General features: G+C 27.6%; 1 protein-coding gene across 2 annotated transcripts; it reads left to right on the top strand.

Annotated features, from left to right (window-relative positions):
* Positions 1-5,430: 5,430 nt before the first annotated feature.
* On the top strand, positions 5,431-14,527 carry LOC8275905 (probable LRR receptor-like serine/threonine-protein kinase At1g53440). Of its 2 annotated transcripts, XM_048379100.1 has the most exons (24): positions 5,434-5,778; positions 7,762-7,933; positions 8,014-8,085; positions 8,634-8,705; positions 8,801-8,872; positions 8,958-9,029; positions 9,129-9,197; positions 9,284-9,355; positions 9,471-9,542; positions 9,652-9,723; positions 9,822-9,893; positions 10,511-10,582; positions 10,671-10,736; positions 10,928-10,987; positions 11,072-11,110; positions 11,192-11,241; positions 11,349-11,716; positions 11,807-12,005; positions 12,081-12,221; positions 12,354-12,472; positions 12,594-12,804; positions 12,901-13,138; positions 13,424-13,574; positions 13,964-14,527. In XM_048379100.1, exons 1-24 carry the CDS (start codon positions 5,658-5,660, stop codon positions 14,396-14,398), a joined length of 3,087 nt encoding a protein of 1,028 aa, XP_048235057.1. In that variant the 5' UTR covers positions 5,434-5,657; the 3' UTR covers positions 14,399-14,527. The 2 variants fall into 2 exon arrangements, with proteins under 2 accessions (XP_048235058.1, XP_048235057.1); XM_048379101.1 differs by lacking the exon at positions 13,964-14,527 and having other exon boundaries at positions 5,431-5,778; positions 13,273-13,439.
* Positions 14,528-15,886: the final 1,359 nt, after the last annotated feature.

Genomic DNA, 15,886 nt, shown 5'->3' with positions numbered 1-15,886 from the left:
TACAATATTATTATCATATTTATTATGATCGATAGCATAAGTCTAAAAATAAATACATTTTAATATAATTATTTTACTGTCAAATTATGGTAAAAAGATTGATATTTCAATAAAGCTGATCAAATAATTAATAACAATATTAAGATCTATTCAATTTTAAATTTATAAATTTATATATTATTAAAATAATAATAATAGTCTATTGAAAAATAAATTACTAAACTTATAAATGATTTTAAATAAAAATTATCAGTGGGTAGTTTTTTTTATCTAAAAAAGTACATATAAACACCTTTTTTTTACTCATTCACAAAGAAAGTACAGGAATTGGCAAGATGGTGTGCATTTCCTTTTCGTGGAAACACCCATCGCCCCTCTCACTTGCCGCTGCCAATGTAATTAATAAAATTCCTCCTTGGCGGCTTACTAATACCGCGGCCCTAACTGTTTTTCAAAGCCTCTCTTTTCCTGCTTTCACTTTTTTGTACTGTCGTCTTTTTTTTTATTTACTTATATATTTATTTTTAATTCTTTCCGGCTTGCCCTGTCAATCCCCGGTGGCCGCTCACTGCTTTGCTTTTCTCATTTAATGGTATTACAATCAATTTTTTATTTTTATCAAGATTTGACTTTAATTATTTTGGACCTTCTAAAAATCAAATGAGATTTTTTAAAAGAAAAAAAGGAAAACCGAACCAAATTATATTATATTTTATTTACTTTTAAATATTATTTGAATTAAGAGATTTTAGAATGTATGAATTAATTAAAATTTATAGATTTAGAATTTAAAAATTTAAAAATTTAAAAATTTAAAATCAATAGTAAAATTTTATGAACTTCTAAAATTTCATTGTATGAATTAAATATAGAAATAATAGATTTTTTAGAATTAAATATAATTTTAGAATAAAATAAATTTATTAGAAATAATATCTGAATAATATAGTATTATAACAATTCGTTAATCTTTTAAATTGTGGAATTTTAGAGGATGAAAAATTTCTTAAATTCTATGAATTTAGACCATTTTTTTACCTGTCAAATAATCGATTTAAGCTAAATCTATAAATTTTACAAAATTTTTTATTTAAAATCTCTCAATTCAAATAATTTAGTAGTTTTTCATGTAAGATAGTCATTCTTTTTAAGATATAGGTAAAGTTTAAAAAACTATCATATAATTTGGCGTTTTTACATTTGAGAGACAAACGTACTTTTTGTGTCAACTGAATCACATGCGTTTTATTTTTTAATATTTTTTAGATATCCATTATTATTTTCTCATTTTTAGATTATAAAAATTAATAAAAATAATTTTTTAATAAAATAAATATTTTTAAGTAATTTAATATCCGACTAGATATTTCTAATCATTAATAAATATTTTTTAATTTTAATCAAATTTTTAAAAAATATGTTTTCAAATATACTTTTAATATATTTATGAATCATATGACGTATTGTTAGATACAATATTACTCATAAAATCATAATGAATTAATGGTTCGAGTTGAATATATAAAAAAACTATATAACAAAGAAAAAATATATAAATGCATACCTAACAAATGCTAAGAAAACAAAACAAGTGATATTTTTTTGATATAAAAGATATCTACCCTTCAAATGTAAAAGCGTCAAACCACAAGTTAATTTTTTAAACTTTACCCTTAAAATAATATTAAGCATATTATATTTTGATTCTTAAATTTTTAAAATATAAATTACTTTATGCTTTAAAATTTTAAAATGCCAAATTGAAATAGTATTTTATTTAAAATTTGAATGAGTAAAATGTGAATTAATTTAAAGCACGTATACTAAAATTAAAATATATTCTGATGGTTAGAGTTTATAATTCTTTTTAGGGATAACAACTATGTGGTAAAGTAGTTGACTTATGTTTTATATGTGACAAAAACTACCTTGTCATTTATGCCGTTAACTGCCAAATATACCAATTGGTTTATTAACTCTAATGTTTTACATTTGAAATAATTACTATTTGTCTTTCTATTTTTTACATTATATTATTTATCTTTTAATATTTAAAAAATATATATTCTTATTTTTATTTTATAATTTTATATTAAAAACTCCTTCATTATAATTTCGATAAATAACCGTTGACTAGATTTGGTTTTATATTATTTGTCTCTTGATCTTTAGTGTAATGTATAAATTATCTCTTATAGTTCATTTATTATACTAAAATCTCCTTATCTAATTTTTATATAAAAATTAATTTTAATGTTTGTACATAAATAATTAATAAGTATTTTTTAATTACTCTAATTGTTAGTATAATTAAATTATAGTAAAATTTAAATATTTTAAAAATACTTATATTAATTAAAATATTAAAAATTCATATAATTTAATTTTAAATTATTAAAATAAAATAAGTAGTATTTTTATTATTAATAGAATATAAACCATCAATCACAAATATTCTTATAATAATATTATATAGTTATATGCCTTAAAAAATCATAAGTATATTTGCAATTTATTTTAAGAAATGATTATTATAAGAAATTTTCAATTTACTGCTGAATTATCGTCAAAATTCTTCTTTTTTTTTGTGCTAAAATTTACTATTGACTGATCGAACATGGGTAAATCTTTTTCAGTTTACTAACAAAATACCGACAAAATTTTTCAGTCGCTAAAGCATGATGCCATCTATTAGCGACATTTTACCAATAAATTACTAACGAATAATTAATATTTTTTACAGGTAAAAAATTTCATCTCTAAATAAAGAGTCTAAATAGAGCTTTCATTGCTAAAGTGAAATAATTTTTATCTTTTAAAATTTTTAATATTTACTAACGGATTACTTTCGTCGATAACTTAATATATAAGGAAAATTCTATTTTTTTTTTTGCTTTCTATTTTTTTCTTATACTCTCTTTCTCAATTATTCTATTTATTTAATCATTTCTGTATTTTTTTAATTTTACTTCTTAAATTTTTTTAAATTCATTTGATAAAACAAGAAGTTGATTTGACTTTTCTGTTATAATTATAATGTAATGTTCTTGTCTATTTTTTTGTTTATTATTTATATTTTTTTATCTTACTTATATTAATATGGCTTGAAAAAAGATTGCTAAATATTTTAATTTTAAATTTTATTGTTTAAGATTTTTCTAACACACTCTCTTTTCTGTCATTAAATTTTTTATTCACATATTCCCTCTTTCTCTTTCTTCTTTCTTTTCTTTAGTTTTATATTCATTTTATTTTCTTTAATTTGAAATATAATTTTTGTTTATTAAATGAATAAGTAGAAAAAATATTTTATATTTTCATTGTTTTATAACTTTTAGTATGTATATTTCTTATACAAAAAAAATGTATGTGGTCACAAATTGTAACTAAAAAAGGTATCTTACTATTAAAAAATTTCAATTTATAAATATTCAATCACCTTCACTTCGATCAGTTAATATTATCATGTTGCCCGTATTTTAATAATGTAAATTTAGAGCTTAACAACTTCTAATCCCATTATTTGACCATTAAGTTATGGTTTAAGAAGTTATTAATTTGATCAGATCGATTTAACGGTCAAATAATGACATTTTGAATTGTTAAGCTCTAAATCTATATTATTAAATATGAGAAATATGATAATAACGGCTGATGAGAGTAAAATGACTAAATTTTTACCAATTGATACTTTTTAACTGTGAAATATTTCTTTTTATTACAATTCTTAACTACCTACCTCTTTTTGTCTAATACATATTGAAAATTGTCATAGTGAAACTACATAGTATTTCTTTTTATATTTATCCCTTTATTAAATATTAATCATTTTGAATATCTCTTTTATGCTTATTAAATTTTTATAATCTCTTATATATTTTTTCTTTAATTTTTATGTCCATGCTAATGATTTTAATTTTAATGATTTTATAATATTTTTAGTTTTTACTATATATATATATATATATTAAAATAACTTTACCGATGATTTACCAATAAAATTTAATCTATTAAAAGAAATTTAATTTTATCAACAGATTACCGACGGATTTTGAATTTCTTAAAGGATGTTAAAATTTACTGAATGATTTTTTTTAATTTTGAAAATATATTAAAAATTATTGAAGAATTTAAATTTTTAAAAATAAAAAGCCTATCATCAAATTACTGACAAAAAAATCAGTCATTAAATTATCTTTTTTAAGAAATTAGAATCATTTTACTGGCAACTAAATAATGATTTATTGACAAAAAAAGTCATCGGTAATTACCGATAGTTTGCTTTCTTTTTTTGGTAAATATTTTATTGACAACCATATTACCAACTGTTTGTGACTGTGAGTAATCCGTCGGTAGATAGAAATATTGACGGACTTGTTGTGTTTATTGACAGAATTTTCTATCCATAAGTTGTTTTTATTTGTACTATATGTTTTAAATAAACTGTAAGTTATAAAATATATACCGTTTTCATTTATTTTAAGCACAAAGTAATTATTACTTAAAAACAATATATATATTAAAATCGAATTTAATTTGAATGATACCTCATAAAACATTAATGATATTAATTGATTTGATATTAAAATTTTAAACAAGAAAAACATAAGGTATAAAAATATCATAAAAAAATGATATGAAATTGTAAGAATATGAAATCATATCAAAGCTAATAAACAACGTTAATATATTTGGTAATAATTTATTAACGAAGTAAACTATATGGTAGTCTTTTGTTACAAAATAAATCATAATTCTATCATTTAGTGTGCATATATTTTAGATTTAATATAAAGCGTGTCAAGCATGACTATTACAAGTGGCAAAACAACCATAAGCCTATTTTTACCAATAAGTGTAATCATATAATAGTTTTTAATATATATTTTTTGTTTATTTATGAAAGAAACATATAATTTTTGTAATACCTAAAGTGAAGAAAAAAATTTACTATAAAAATAAAAATTTGCACCTTAAGCGAAGCATAACTATTACAAGTGGCAAAATAACTATAAGCCTATTTTTTTCGATAAGTGTAATCATATAATAGTTTTTAATATATTTTTTTATTTATTTATGAAAAGAAATGTAATTTTGTAATACCTAATGTGAAAAAGAAAATTTATTATAAAAAATAAAAATTCCAACCTTAAGTGAAGAAGAGAATTTAAACTCAAAACTTCTTATACTCATAACACACAATATATGACTCTTAAATGTTAGAGTTTATATCTTTTAAGAAAGTTAAGAATAATTCAATTCTAAACTACAATTAAAGCTAAAAAGTCGTATATTAATTTTTTTTTCCGAGGAAAAGTCTTCTATTAATTTAATTAATAGAAGAAACGACAATAAAAACATGTCTTAATTGCATGTCTTTGACGAGTTTTAGGTTTTGACTCTTTTAAAGTATTACAGCATCGTAATATTTTCTTCATAAAAACCACAGCCACAATCCAAACATTGTTTGTCATCATCTTCCTCTCTTACTTCTTTCCCTCCAGCAACTCCACCCTTTCCTTTTTTCTTCTATTCTATAATACCCACTCTTAGTTAGTGCCGCTACAATATTCTTTCCCTTTCGTTTTTTCCAGAGGACCGCTCATTATTTTGGGTCTTCTCTGTTTCGCCAACAGAAGAGGCCGGTATTCTCAAACATGGGTTTTGTTCGATCGATCTTAAGGATTGTTTCTGTTATTGCTTTTGGGTTTCTGTTGTTGGATTGCTTTGCCGTTGTGGAGTTGGGTTCTCAGGCTCAAGTTTTGCCGCCAGAAGAAGGTATGAATTTGTACTCAAATTCTGTCCATATTTAGCAACGCAAACGATTTTTGCTTTCTGGGTTTTCTTTGTGTTTTAAGTATAACTTTTTCTCTATTATTCTTTACTGTGAGAAATGATCGGTCCTTCTTCATTGTTGAACACATAAATTAGACTTTGATCTGTTCTTTTTTTTGTTTGGTCGATGGGAATTTGAGGGGAAAAAAGAGGAGAATTTGTTCTTTTATTTTGTTATTTGAGAAGCAATATAACGTTGGACAATGAAATGGAGTTCAGATCCTAGGCAGCATATGTTAGCGTCTCCATTTGCTTCCATCTCTCACTGCTGAAGATTATGTTTGGCAGGCGAGAAAATGCGGCAGTTTATGACTTTAGAATAATAATTTTGACGTTTGTTGTCCTGGAAAACTGTCTATCAAGTTATGTTTTAATTGCGTTCCTCTAACCAAACAGGGGATTAGCTTACTATCTTTGCCTTTGTCTTCTTAAAATTTAATCTTTATCTAAGTTTATTTATTTCCGTTGAGGGTTTCATTGAACTTGGCATTAACAGTACTTATTTGATAGTGACATCATAGATGGAAATAAAATGATAATCCTAAATTTTGAATTTGGTTTTCTTATTTATTTATAAAAGATAGATAATACAGTATTATTATCAAGGTCGGCTAGGCCAAATAATTTGATATTTATATAAACCTTTTGGTTGGAAATGGTCAAGTAATCAGAATAATTAGGTAAAAAGTATTTTTAAATCTTTAAATTTTTATTTTATTTTATCGAAGATTTTATATATATTTTTATTTGATTGCTGATGTAATAATTTTTGTATTGATATTTTTTATAAATGAAGATAATATTTTTTAAAAAATAGAAATATTATAACTCAATAAAATAAATAAGAATTTTATAAAATAATATATAAATGTTTTTTAATTAAACTAAAATTGAAAATATAAAAATTTATAATAGAATAAAATAAAGATTTTAGAATATCAGTATACCTTAATAATAAATCTTGCCAATGATATGATGCACGCAAGTCACGATCATAGTTGGAGAATTAGGTGAAAGATATTATAAACAATAAATGAAATTATTGAATAGACATGGCATGCAACAGAACGTAGCACCAGTTTGGTGTTCCTGGTTAATAGAGTTGATATATTATTGGGTTTTGCTGTCTTTTTCCATGGTCAATTATTGCTTTGGTTGTGAATTCAATTGACATCCAATAAATGGATAAGGTCTTCCCTTTCTGATTCTGGCCCATTTTAATTGGTATTGTATCATTTTCTTCATGCCACTTGTTTCCCCAAACAGGGAAGCAGTCACAACTCGCAAACCATGTGCACCCTTTTATGGCTATGATCAAACTTGGCTTTCATTTTTCAATTAAGATAGTTTGACCAAAACTAGATGTGAGTGTGTGATGACTGGGTCAGAATTTGATCAATAATTGAAAAACAAATGATCTTCTTGTCACAACTTTTTTAGTTCTTTTGTTCTTCTGTTCAATACTGTTGATAATCTTATATTAATATTGAAATTTAATAATTAAATTAATTATTATATAACTACCTGTAATGAATTCAGAATTAATAAAATTAATATGTATTCTTTTGATTTTATAAAAAATAAAAATAAAAATTTAATATTTTAAAAAGATTTCATTAGCCAATTTTGATAAAAAATCACTTAACATATAACTATACTATTGAAAATTAATATCCATTAATATCTTAATATTAATAGAAAAGATATAAAAGAAAATTACCATAAAACTTTAAAAGGACAAAAAAAAATAATTACATACCTTTTTATGAAAAACAGCATAACATAGAACAATTTTTTCTTTTTTCACTTTTTATTTATAAAAAAGCAGGGAGCTTTTGTGGAACTACTACCAAAATTGCCAGTTATACATTATCTGGTTTTGTTTGACTTGCTTTGACATTATTCAATCATCTATACATGCAACAGTGCAAGTCCTTTGGACAATATCTACAAAATTGAACAACAGCCATTGGAACATCACTGAAGCTTCTTGCAGCAAGCCAGAGTGGAACAACACCATTTGGGATACAACAATTCAAAGCATTGTTACCTGCAACTGCTCATTTGAAAGTGGCACCATTTGTCACGTCACTAACTTGTATGCTCTTTATCCTTTTCTTATCTCACATTTATTAGCATGGAATTTTACTCGAATGGGGTCAATATTTGTTTTGGCAGCCAGCTGAAGGGTTTTAACTTAACTGGAGTTCTACCTGATGAACTTGGAAATCTTACTCATCTGGTTCAAATGTAAGTAACTTACTCATCTGGAGTTCTACCATCAAATGAGTAGAGAGTAATTAATTACTGTTTCTGTTTTGATACTTCTCCTGGCACGGGGCATTATCAGACTAAATTATTGCAGTTTGGCAAATACTTATCAGAGAGTTCTTACCAGTTGGTAAAATATAAAACTACATTGACAGAATTGGAGATAGCCAATTAGTTTAAAGTCATGGATAACGTTGATGGAACATGGTAATCAATCATTATAGATCACAAAACAAATGGAAAGCCTTTTACTTTTGTCCTTTTCAATGGTTTGATGTGTACTACCATATTTGAAACTCTTTACCATTTAAAGAAGTACATAATGATGTATTGAATGCATCTACATGTTAAAAATATTTAAATATATATAAAATATAAAGTGACTAAATGGTAAAAGTTTAGGTGTAAAAATATGCATTTAGCCAATATTTGAAAAAGTTGATACCTCAGCTGCTGACAACATCTTCTTAGAGTTTAATTTGTGTCCTATACTTTAGTCCTAAGATAAAACATGTTTCTTTGGACAGTGATCTCACTCGGAATTACCTCAGTGGGACAATCCCCACAAGACTTGCTCAACTTCCAAACCTTCGAATTTTGTAAGCTTTTTGCTTTTGTATCAGTGCGAGCATTTTTCTATTTCCATGTAGCATTCAGAAACAAAGTTAACTGCTCATGACTGCTGCTGTCATAGGTCCTTTCTGGGAAACCGTCTCAATGGCTCAATTCCTCCGGAAATTGGCAACATTGCTACACTAGAGGAGTTGTAAGTAATGAAACTGAGTTCTGTGACTTGTTGAGCCCTTATGGAGTTACTATGTTATGCTTACAGCTTGGACTGGATTTTGCAGGGTCTTGGAAGATAATCTGCTTGGAGGGCCTCTCCCTCCGAGCCTTGGAAATTTGAGAAATTTGCGGAGACTGTAAGATTGCTGGCTTCATCTTCTTTTTGAATTCATTTTTTTTTTTTTAAATTTTATTTCCTCAGTCCCTTACCAATGGATTGTTTGTTGCTGGTGCAGTCTTCTTTCTGCAAACAATTTTACAGGAACGATACCAGATACATTTAGCAACTTAAACTTAACTGATTTGTAAGTGAAATATTGTTGCAACAAAATCTTTAATGTATTTTAGCATTCTGATCTACATTCATGAACTTTAAATATACTTCCTGCAGTAGGATAGATGGTAGTGCACTGTCAGGGAAGATACCTGAATTTATAGGGAACTGGACCACCCTTGATAGATTGTAAGTATATGATTTATTTCATTCATGTAATCATATATTCTGTTGGAAATATTAACTGGAGACTTTCGTTTTTATTTACATTTTTATACCTAAATGCAATATATTTCTTTTGTAGAGATTTGCAAGGAACATCTATGGAAGGCCCCATTCCTGCTACCATATCACAGTTGACAATATTAACTGAACTGTGAGCAAAATTCCCTCTTAGTATAATCAATATTTTTGCTATTACATTCATTAGAATCAATATGGTGAAGAAAGAGAAACTGATTTTTCTAAGTTATGTTGTTTGTTAGGAGAATATCAGATTTGAGTGGATCAAGTTCAAATTTTCCCAATCTTGAGGCTACGAAGAATATGGAGAGACTGTAAGTTGATTATGACTGCTCAGAAATTCTTTCCAAATCTAAGTTCTTTCTTACGGGTTTCATTAATTATTGTGATTTCTGATTTTCTTCTGATATAGGATACTGAGAAATTGCAGAATCACTGGTTCAATCCCTATATACATTGGGGAAATGACAGTTTTAAAACAACTGTAAGTAACTCAACCAGCAACGGTGATGCTGATGGATATAAATTTCTTGAACCCTATTCTGCTAACAAATGGTTGACAATCTATGTGGATAAATTAACGGGTGAATGAGAAATGATTGTTGAGTTAATGAGTTAATCTTTTATTTGCTCAACTCCTCCCCCAACTTGTACTAGTATTTGACAATCTAAGTGGTGAAACAATTCTGATAAAATATCTACTAGTTATTGAGCTAAACCATATCTTGATGTCAAATAGCACAATGCTGTCAAAATTTTTCTCTCATTTATTGTATGAGAAGTATATTTGCTGTTTCGTGCTACGGGTGGTTGCAGATGTCATTCAGAACCAGGGCAATATGCATCACTTGGGGAGATTCTAACATTTGAGAAGAGCATATATCAGAATCAATGTATTTTCTAACAAAATCCATAAGCCATGACTCTATCCTGTTGGATTACAAGTGACTTAACTGCCTAACACATATGCATGAGGACAGCTGTTTAACAAAATTGACATAACTGTATTACATGAACTTGACTGTTTTTTGCTGTGTTAAGTAGTGGAAAGAAATTTATCTCTTTCCTTATGTGAATATGATTCTTATTTATTTATTACAGAGACCTTAGCTTCAATAGGTTGACAGGCTCAATTCCGGATTCGTTGCAGAGTTTGGAAGCAATAGATTACATGTAAGTCAAATGAGTAAGATATGGTGAAAGGAACAATTTCTCTGACTTTATTCTTTTCTTATTACCTCTGTTATCTCAATCTCTGTAGGTTTTTGACTAACAACTCGCTCACTGGAGAAATACCCAGTTGGATATTAAGAACTAGCAAAAACTAGTGAGTCTTTTCATAAAATTTATATAATTTGGTTGCAAAGTTATTCATACTTAGAATGTATATATATGTTCTCCATTTTGTCTCGGGAGACAGATGTAGTCAACTGTTTCTTCTCATTAGTAATTTTATTATTTCCTTCGCTGTTATAAATGAAAAACTTTACTAATCTTGAATGGACTACCACTTTTCAGTGATTTATCTTATAACAACTTTACTGGTACAGTTTCGACTAGTTGCCAGCAGCCAGAAGTGTAAGTACGATTTTTCTTTTTTGTTGCTAGTGGTTCTCTTGTTTCTCTCATGTTATTTACTAACCTATGTATAACCTGTAACAGGAACCTAGTCTCCAGTCAATTGTCTTCTGCAAGCAGTGAGTAAGTCCCTTGTTCACTAAGATTCCTCAATAAAGCCATTGGAAATATAGATTACTTACATCCCCAACATTAATCTTGTAGGACTGCTTGGTGCCTGAGAAAGGATCTTACCTGCTCTGGAGATCCCGAACGTGAGTGTACATAAATTCGATATTATATTTACAATGCACAGTTAATTACTTTAAAGTGAATGACTTGAGAAATTTCTGAAGGCAACTACAAATGATTCCATCTGCAGACCATTCCTTGTTTATAAACTGTGGAGGACCCAAGCTAACCTTTGAGAATAATGAATATGAAGAAGACTTAACTAGAGGAAGTCCATCTAGCTTTATTTCTGTATCAGAAAGATGGGCTTATAGCAGTACTGGAGCTTACATGAACAATGATGGCGCAGAATTCTTAGCTGGTAACAGGTTTAATCTGAGTGTGACTGATGGAGATGTTTATAAGTCCGCTCGACTTTCTGCTCAATCACTCAAGTACTATGGCCTTTGTATGAGGGAGGGCAGCTATAAAGTGCGCCTTCACTTTGCCGAAATTATGTATTCTGATGATCAGACATTCAGCAGCCTTGGGAGACGAATATTTGATGTATCCATTCAAGTGAGTTGAATGATTTCTACGTCTAGTTTATTTAGCTATAGAGGAATAATATTAACTTATAAGTTATTTTTTCTTTTTTAAAAAAAAAAGGGAAATGTAGTTTTGGAGAATTTCAATATCATGGAGAAAGCTGGCGGAGTAGGCAAAGGTTACATTGCAGAATTCGATAATATATGGGTTAATGGTACTACTCTGGAGATACATTTATACTGGTTAGGGAAAGGTACTACTGCAATTCCGAATAGAGGCGTCTATGGACCTCTTATATCAGCCATTACAGTGACACCAAGTAAGTCAAGTTTTGTTGAATAATTTTCACTGTCCTTCTATGATCTTGTAATTTATTTATTTTCTATTCTTATAGATTTTGAAGTTGATACTGGAGGAGGGTTATCGGTTGGAGCTATTATCGGAATTGTAGCTGCTTCATGTGTAGTTGTCATATCAATCTTGGTAGCCCTCCGATTGAGTGGTTACTTGGGAGGGAAGGACCTTGAAGACAATGGTAAGATAATTTCACAATATGTATGTGAAAATTGGGGTTGCTTGTTGTCAGGATGTTATGCAATTATTTAAGAATTTCTCTTGTGAGATCTCTTGATCTATTCTACCTGACTTGAGTCTGCTTTTGTTACAGAACTTCGTGGACTAGATCTCCAAACTGGTTATTTCACTTTAAGACAAATTAAACATGCTACCAACAATTTTGACCCAGCAAATAAGATAGGAGAGGGAGGATTTGGGCCAGTTTACAAGGTAATTATGAATTCATGCATTTAGCACCTGCTGAAAAAATTATAACATCTAGAGCCATGCATGAAGATTATCATCTAAACATCAAATAGTGGTCTGAAATTTTTGTCCTGCTTGATTTCAGGGATTGCTGTCTGATGGTGCAGTAATTGCTGTTAAGCAGCTCTCATCGAAATCAAAGCAAGGGAACCGTGAATTTGTGAATGAAATAGGCATGATATCTGCCTTACAACATCCCAATCTTGTGAAGTTATACGGCTGCTGCATTGAAGGCAACCAATTGCTGCTAGTATACGAGTACTTGGAAAATAACAGTCTTGCTCGGGCTCTTTTCGGTAACTGTCTGTCATAATATTTTGTGCATTAGTTCCTGAAATCTGCATTATTGGATAATTAACTCTTTTTCCAAAATAATGTATATGTATGTATAGGACGTGACGAACAACGACTTCATTTGGATTGGTCAACAAGAAAGAAGATAATGCTGGGTATTGCTAAGGGATTAGCTTATCTCCACGAGGAGTCAAGGCTGAAAATTGTACACAGAGACATAAAGGCCACCAATGTGCTTCTTGATAAGGATCTAAATGCTAAGATATCGGACTTTGGTTTAGCCAAGCTTGATGAAGAGGAGAACACACATATCAGCACTCGAATAGCTGGGACAATGTGAGTTGTCTCTGTCTTTCTAATTCAATCATTTCATTACCTTTATAAAGAATTAAACTTCCTCTACAGTACAGAACTGTTAACACATAATTGAACTACATGTTAATGGATGCAGTCTTTGATCTTTATTGCAGAATTGAATTGCACGGACAAAAGATAGAACCACATTCTTATTGCATATAGCTTGATCAATTCTTACCTTTTAGCATCCAATTGTATGAAGGAAAACCATAATATGATTTTCTTGGTTGATTTTATGTTATAAGAAAAAATTCCTTTTCTCAGAGGTTATATGGCTCCAGAATATGCAATGAGGGGTTACTTGACAGATAAAGCAGATGTTTACAGCTTTGGAGTTGTTGTTTTGGAAATCGTCAGTGGGAAGAGCAACACCAATTACAGACCAAAGGAGGAGTTTGTTTATCTTCTTGATTGGGTAATTTTATTTTACATTACCTTTCTTTTTAACAATGTTTTGTCATTTTCATTTTACTTTTATACTGCAAAAACCATGCCCTTTATCTTCTATCGCAGAAGAAAAGAAGAGCAGATTATTCCAACAGACTGTTTCTATGAATACAAGTTCTTATATCTCATATAGCTGTCTATTACTTGATTTGAAATTCATATATTTCTCAACATGTGCCTTTTTCTTTGGAGCAAAACTAAAATATATACAATTTGTTCTGAAGAAAGCAAAAGAGAAGTTGAAGAAGAAGACATGCTTCAATTATTCTACTTTTGCATCCATAACTTTTTTGCTTGTAAACTCATCTTGACAATTCACCTGAAGCCCTTTTCTGTTTGTATTCACATAAAATGAAGGCCTACGTGCTGCAAGAGCAAGGAAACCTTTTGGAACTTGTGGATCCCATTCTTGAATCAAACTACTCAAAAAAAGAAGCAATGATGATGCTTAATTTGGCTCTCTTGTGCACCAACCCATCTCCTACACTAAGGCCATCAATGTCTTCTGTGGTGAGCATGCTAGAAGGGAAAATCCCAGTCCAAGCTCCAATAATCAAGCGAAGTTCCGCAGACCAGGATGCAAGGTTTAGAGCATTTGAAATTCTATCGCATGACAGCCAATCTTACATCTCCAGTGTCTCTCAGGACAGTAATCATAAGGCTCAGAACAGCATTTCAATGGATGGACCTTGGATTGATTCCTCAATCTCTCTCCCAAGTAATAAAGATGAGTCACAAGAGCATTCATCAACCAGGCTTCTTAAGGATCTTTATGATGTCAAGTTGGATTAATCAGTTTATGGACAACTTTTACCTTAGTATTATAAGATAAATTAGGACATTGTATTGTCTTAATTCTTGTGTAAATAAGTTTTGTTTTTTTGAAGAGATGAGATGCAAAGGTTTGCACTATTTTCTCTATTTTTTATTTGTTCTTCAATTTGAATTATGACCTAATGAAATTGTGGTGTCAATGATCATTTTTAAAATGTGTTTACATTCAAAATTGATTTTTGATCTACTCAATTAAATTATATTATCTTGATTTGAAAAAGAGAAATTTATATAAATAATAAAAAAAATTATTTAAAAAATTATTTTCCCTGTAAGATTAAAAACATTTAAAAAATATTGTTTAAATTTTCTAAATATCATTTCTAAAAGTATATATATATATAAAAACCAAATATACCAAAATCATTTTCAAAAACTTTTACCAATCTCTTGTAAAACACAACACAAAAGTACTCCATCGAATCCATATTACTTTTCAAATCAATATTCAAATTAAAATTGATTATTACATAAAAAATAAAACAAAACAGGTTTGTCTTGATTTTTCTTTAATAATCGATTATGAATAATAAAAAGTTTTGTTCTGATAGACTTTCAAATTTATTTTGTGGATATGAAGTGAAACTTAATAAACTAATTCTATTAGAGGAGTTTTATATTAGTTTAAATTTTTTTATTAATTTCAAGAATTATATATAAAAATCAAAATCAAATCGAAATCCAGAAAAATAACATATGTTTTCTGCAAAAATATCAGAAACTGTATATTTTATATGAAGTATAGGTAAACTGGTATATGTTATAACAAGAATTAAAATATAAAATTGAATTTATTTTATACTAAATTTATTAAGAATAATTTATTTTACATATATGTTAATGTTAAAAAAATAAAAAAGGTATAGAAACGTAAAAAAAATTGACAAAACTAAATTCTTTTAATTATAAATGTACAATAAAAATTATATATTAGGTATATGTTAGACATATATTTGATATTTGTTATTAAAATTTTAACTTATTTAAATAATATATCTTAATTTCAAAAATCATTTTTTTAATAGTAATTGATTTATATATTTAACTTTTGTATATAATAATATTTACTATTATTAGAAATTAGAAAGAATTATTATGATAATTATTTTATTATTTTATATTTCTGTAAAATAACTAAATATTTATACACTTACAACATGATATGATCAAAAGGATTAGAGTTAATATGATTCATTTGACAAATATGAAATACACTAAATATATACTTGATATCAAAAACATTTTAATAATGTAGATTTCAAATTTAGAAAAATAAAAAGATGAACTCTCAAAAAATTGTATACATTACACTTATTTTAATGTTTATTATATTTATTTTACTATCTATTGAATATATTTAAAATATATTTAAAAGATTTATATATTTAAAAGAAATGCTAAAAAGTAACAGTAATTAGTAAACGCACTAAATAAAATATAGTGTAT

This window comes from Ricinus communis, chromosome 9 (genome assembly GCF_019578655.1).
Source record: "Ricinus communis isolate WT05 ecotype wild-type chromosome 9, ASM1957865v1, whole genome shotgun sequence".
NCBI lineage: Eukaryota > Viridiplantae > Streptophyta > Magnoliopsida > Malpighiales > Euphorbiaceae > Ricinus > Ricinus communis.
The sequence above is the reverse complement of the archived record's forward strand: the minus strand, read 5'-3'. Positions and strand labels throughout refer to the sequence as shown.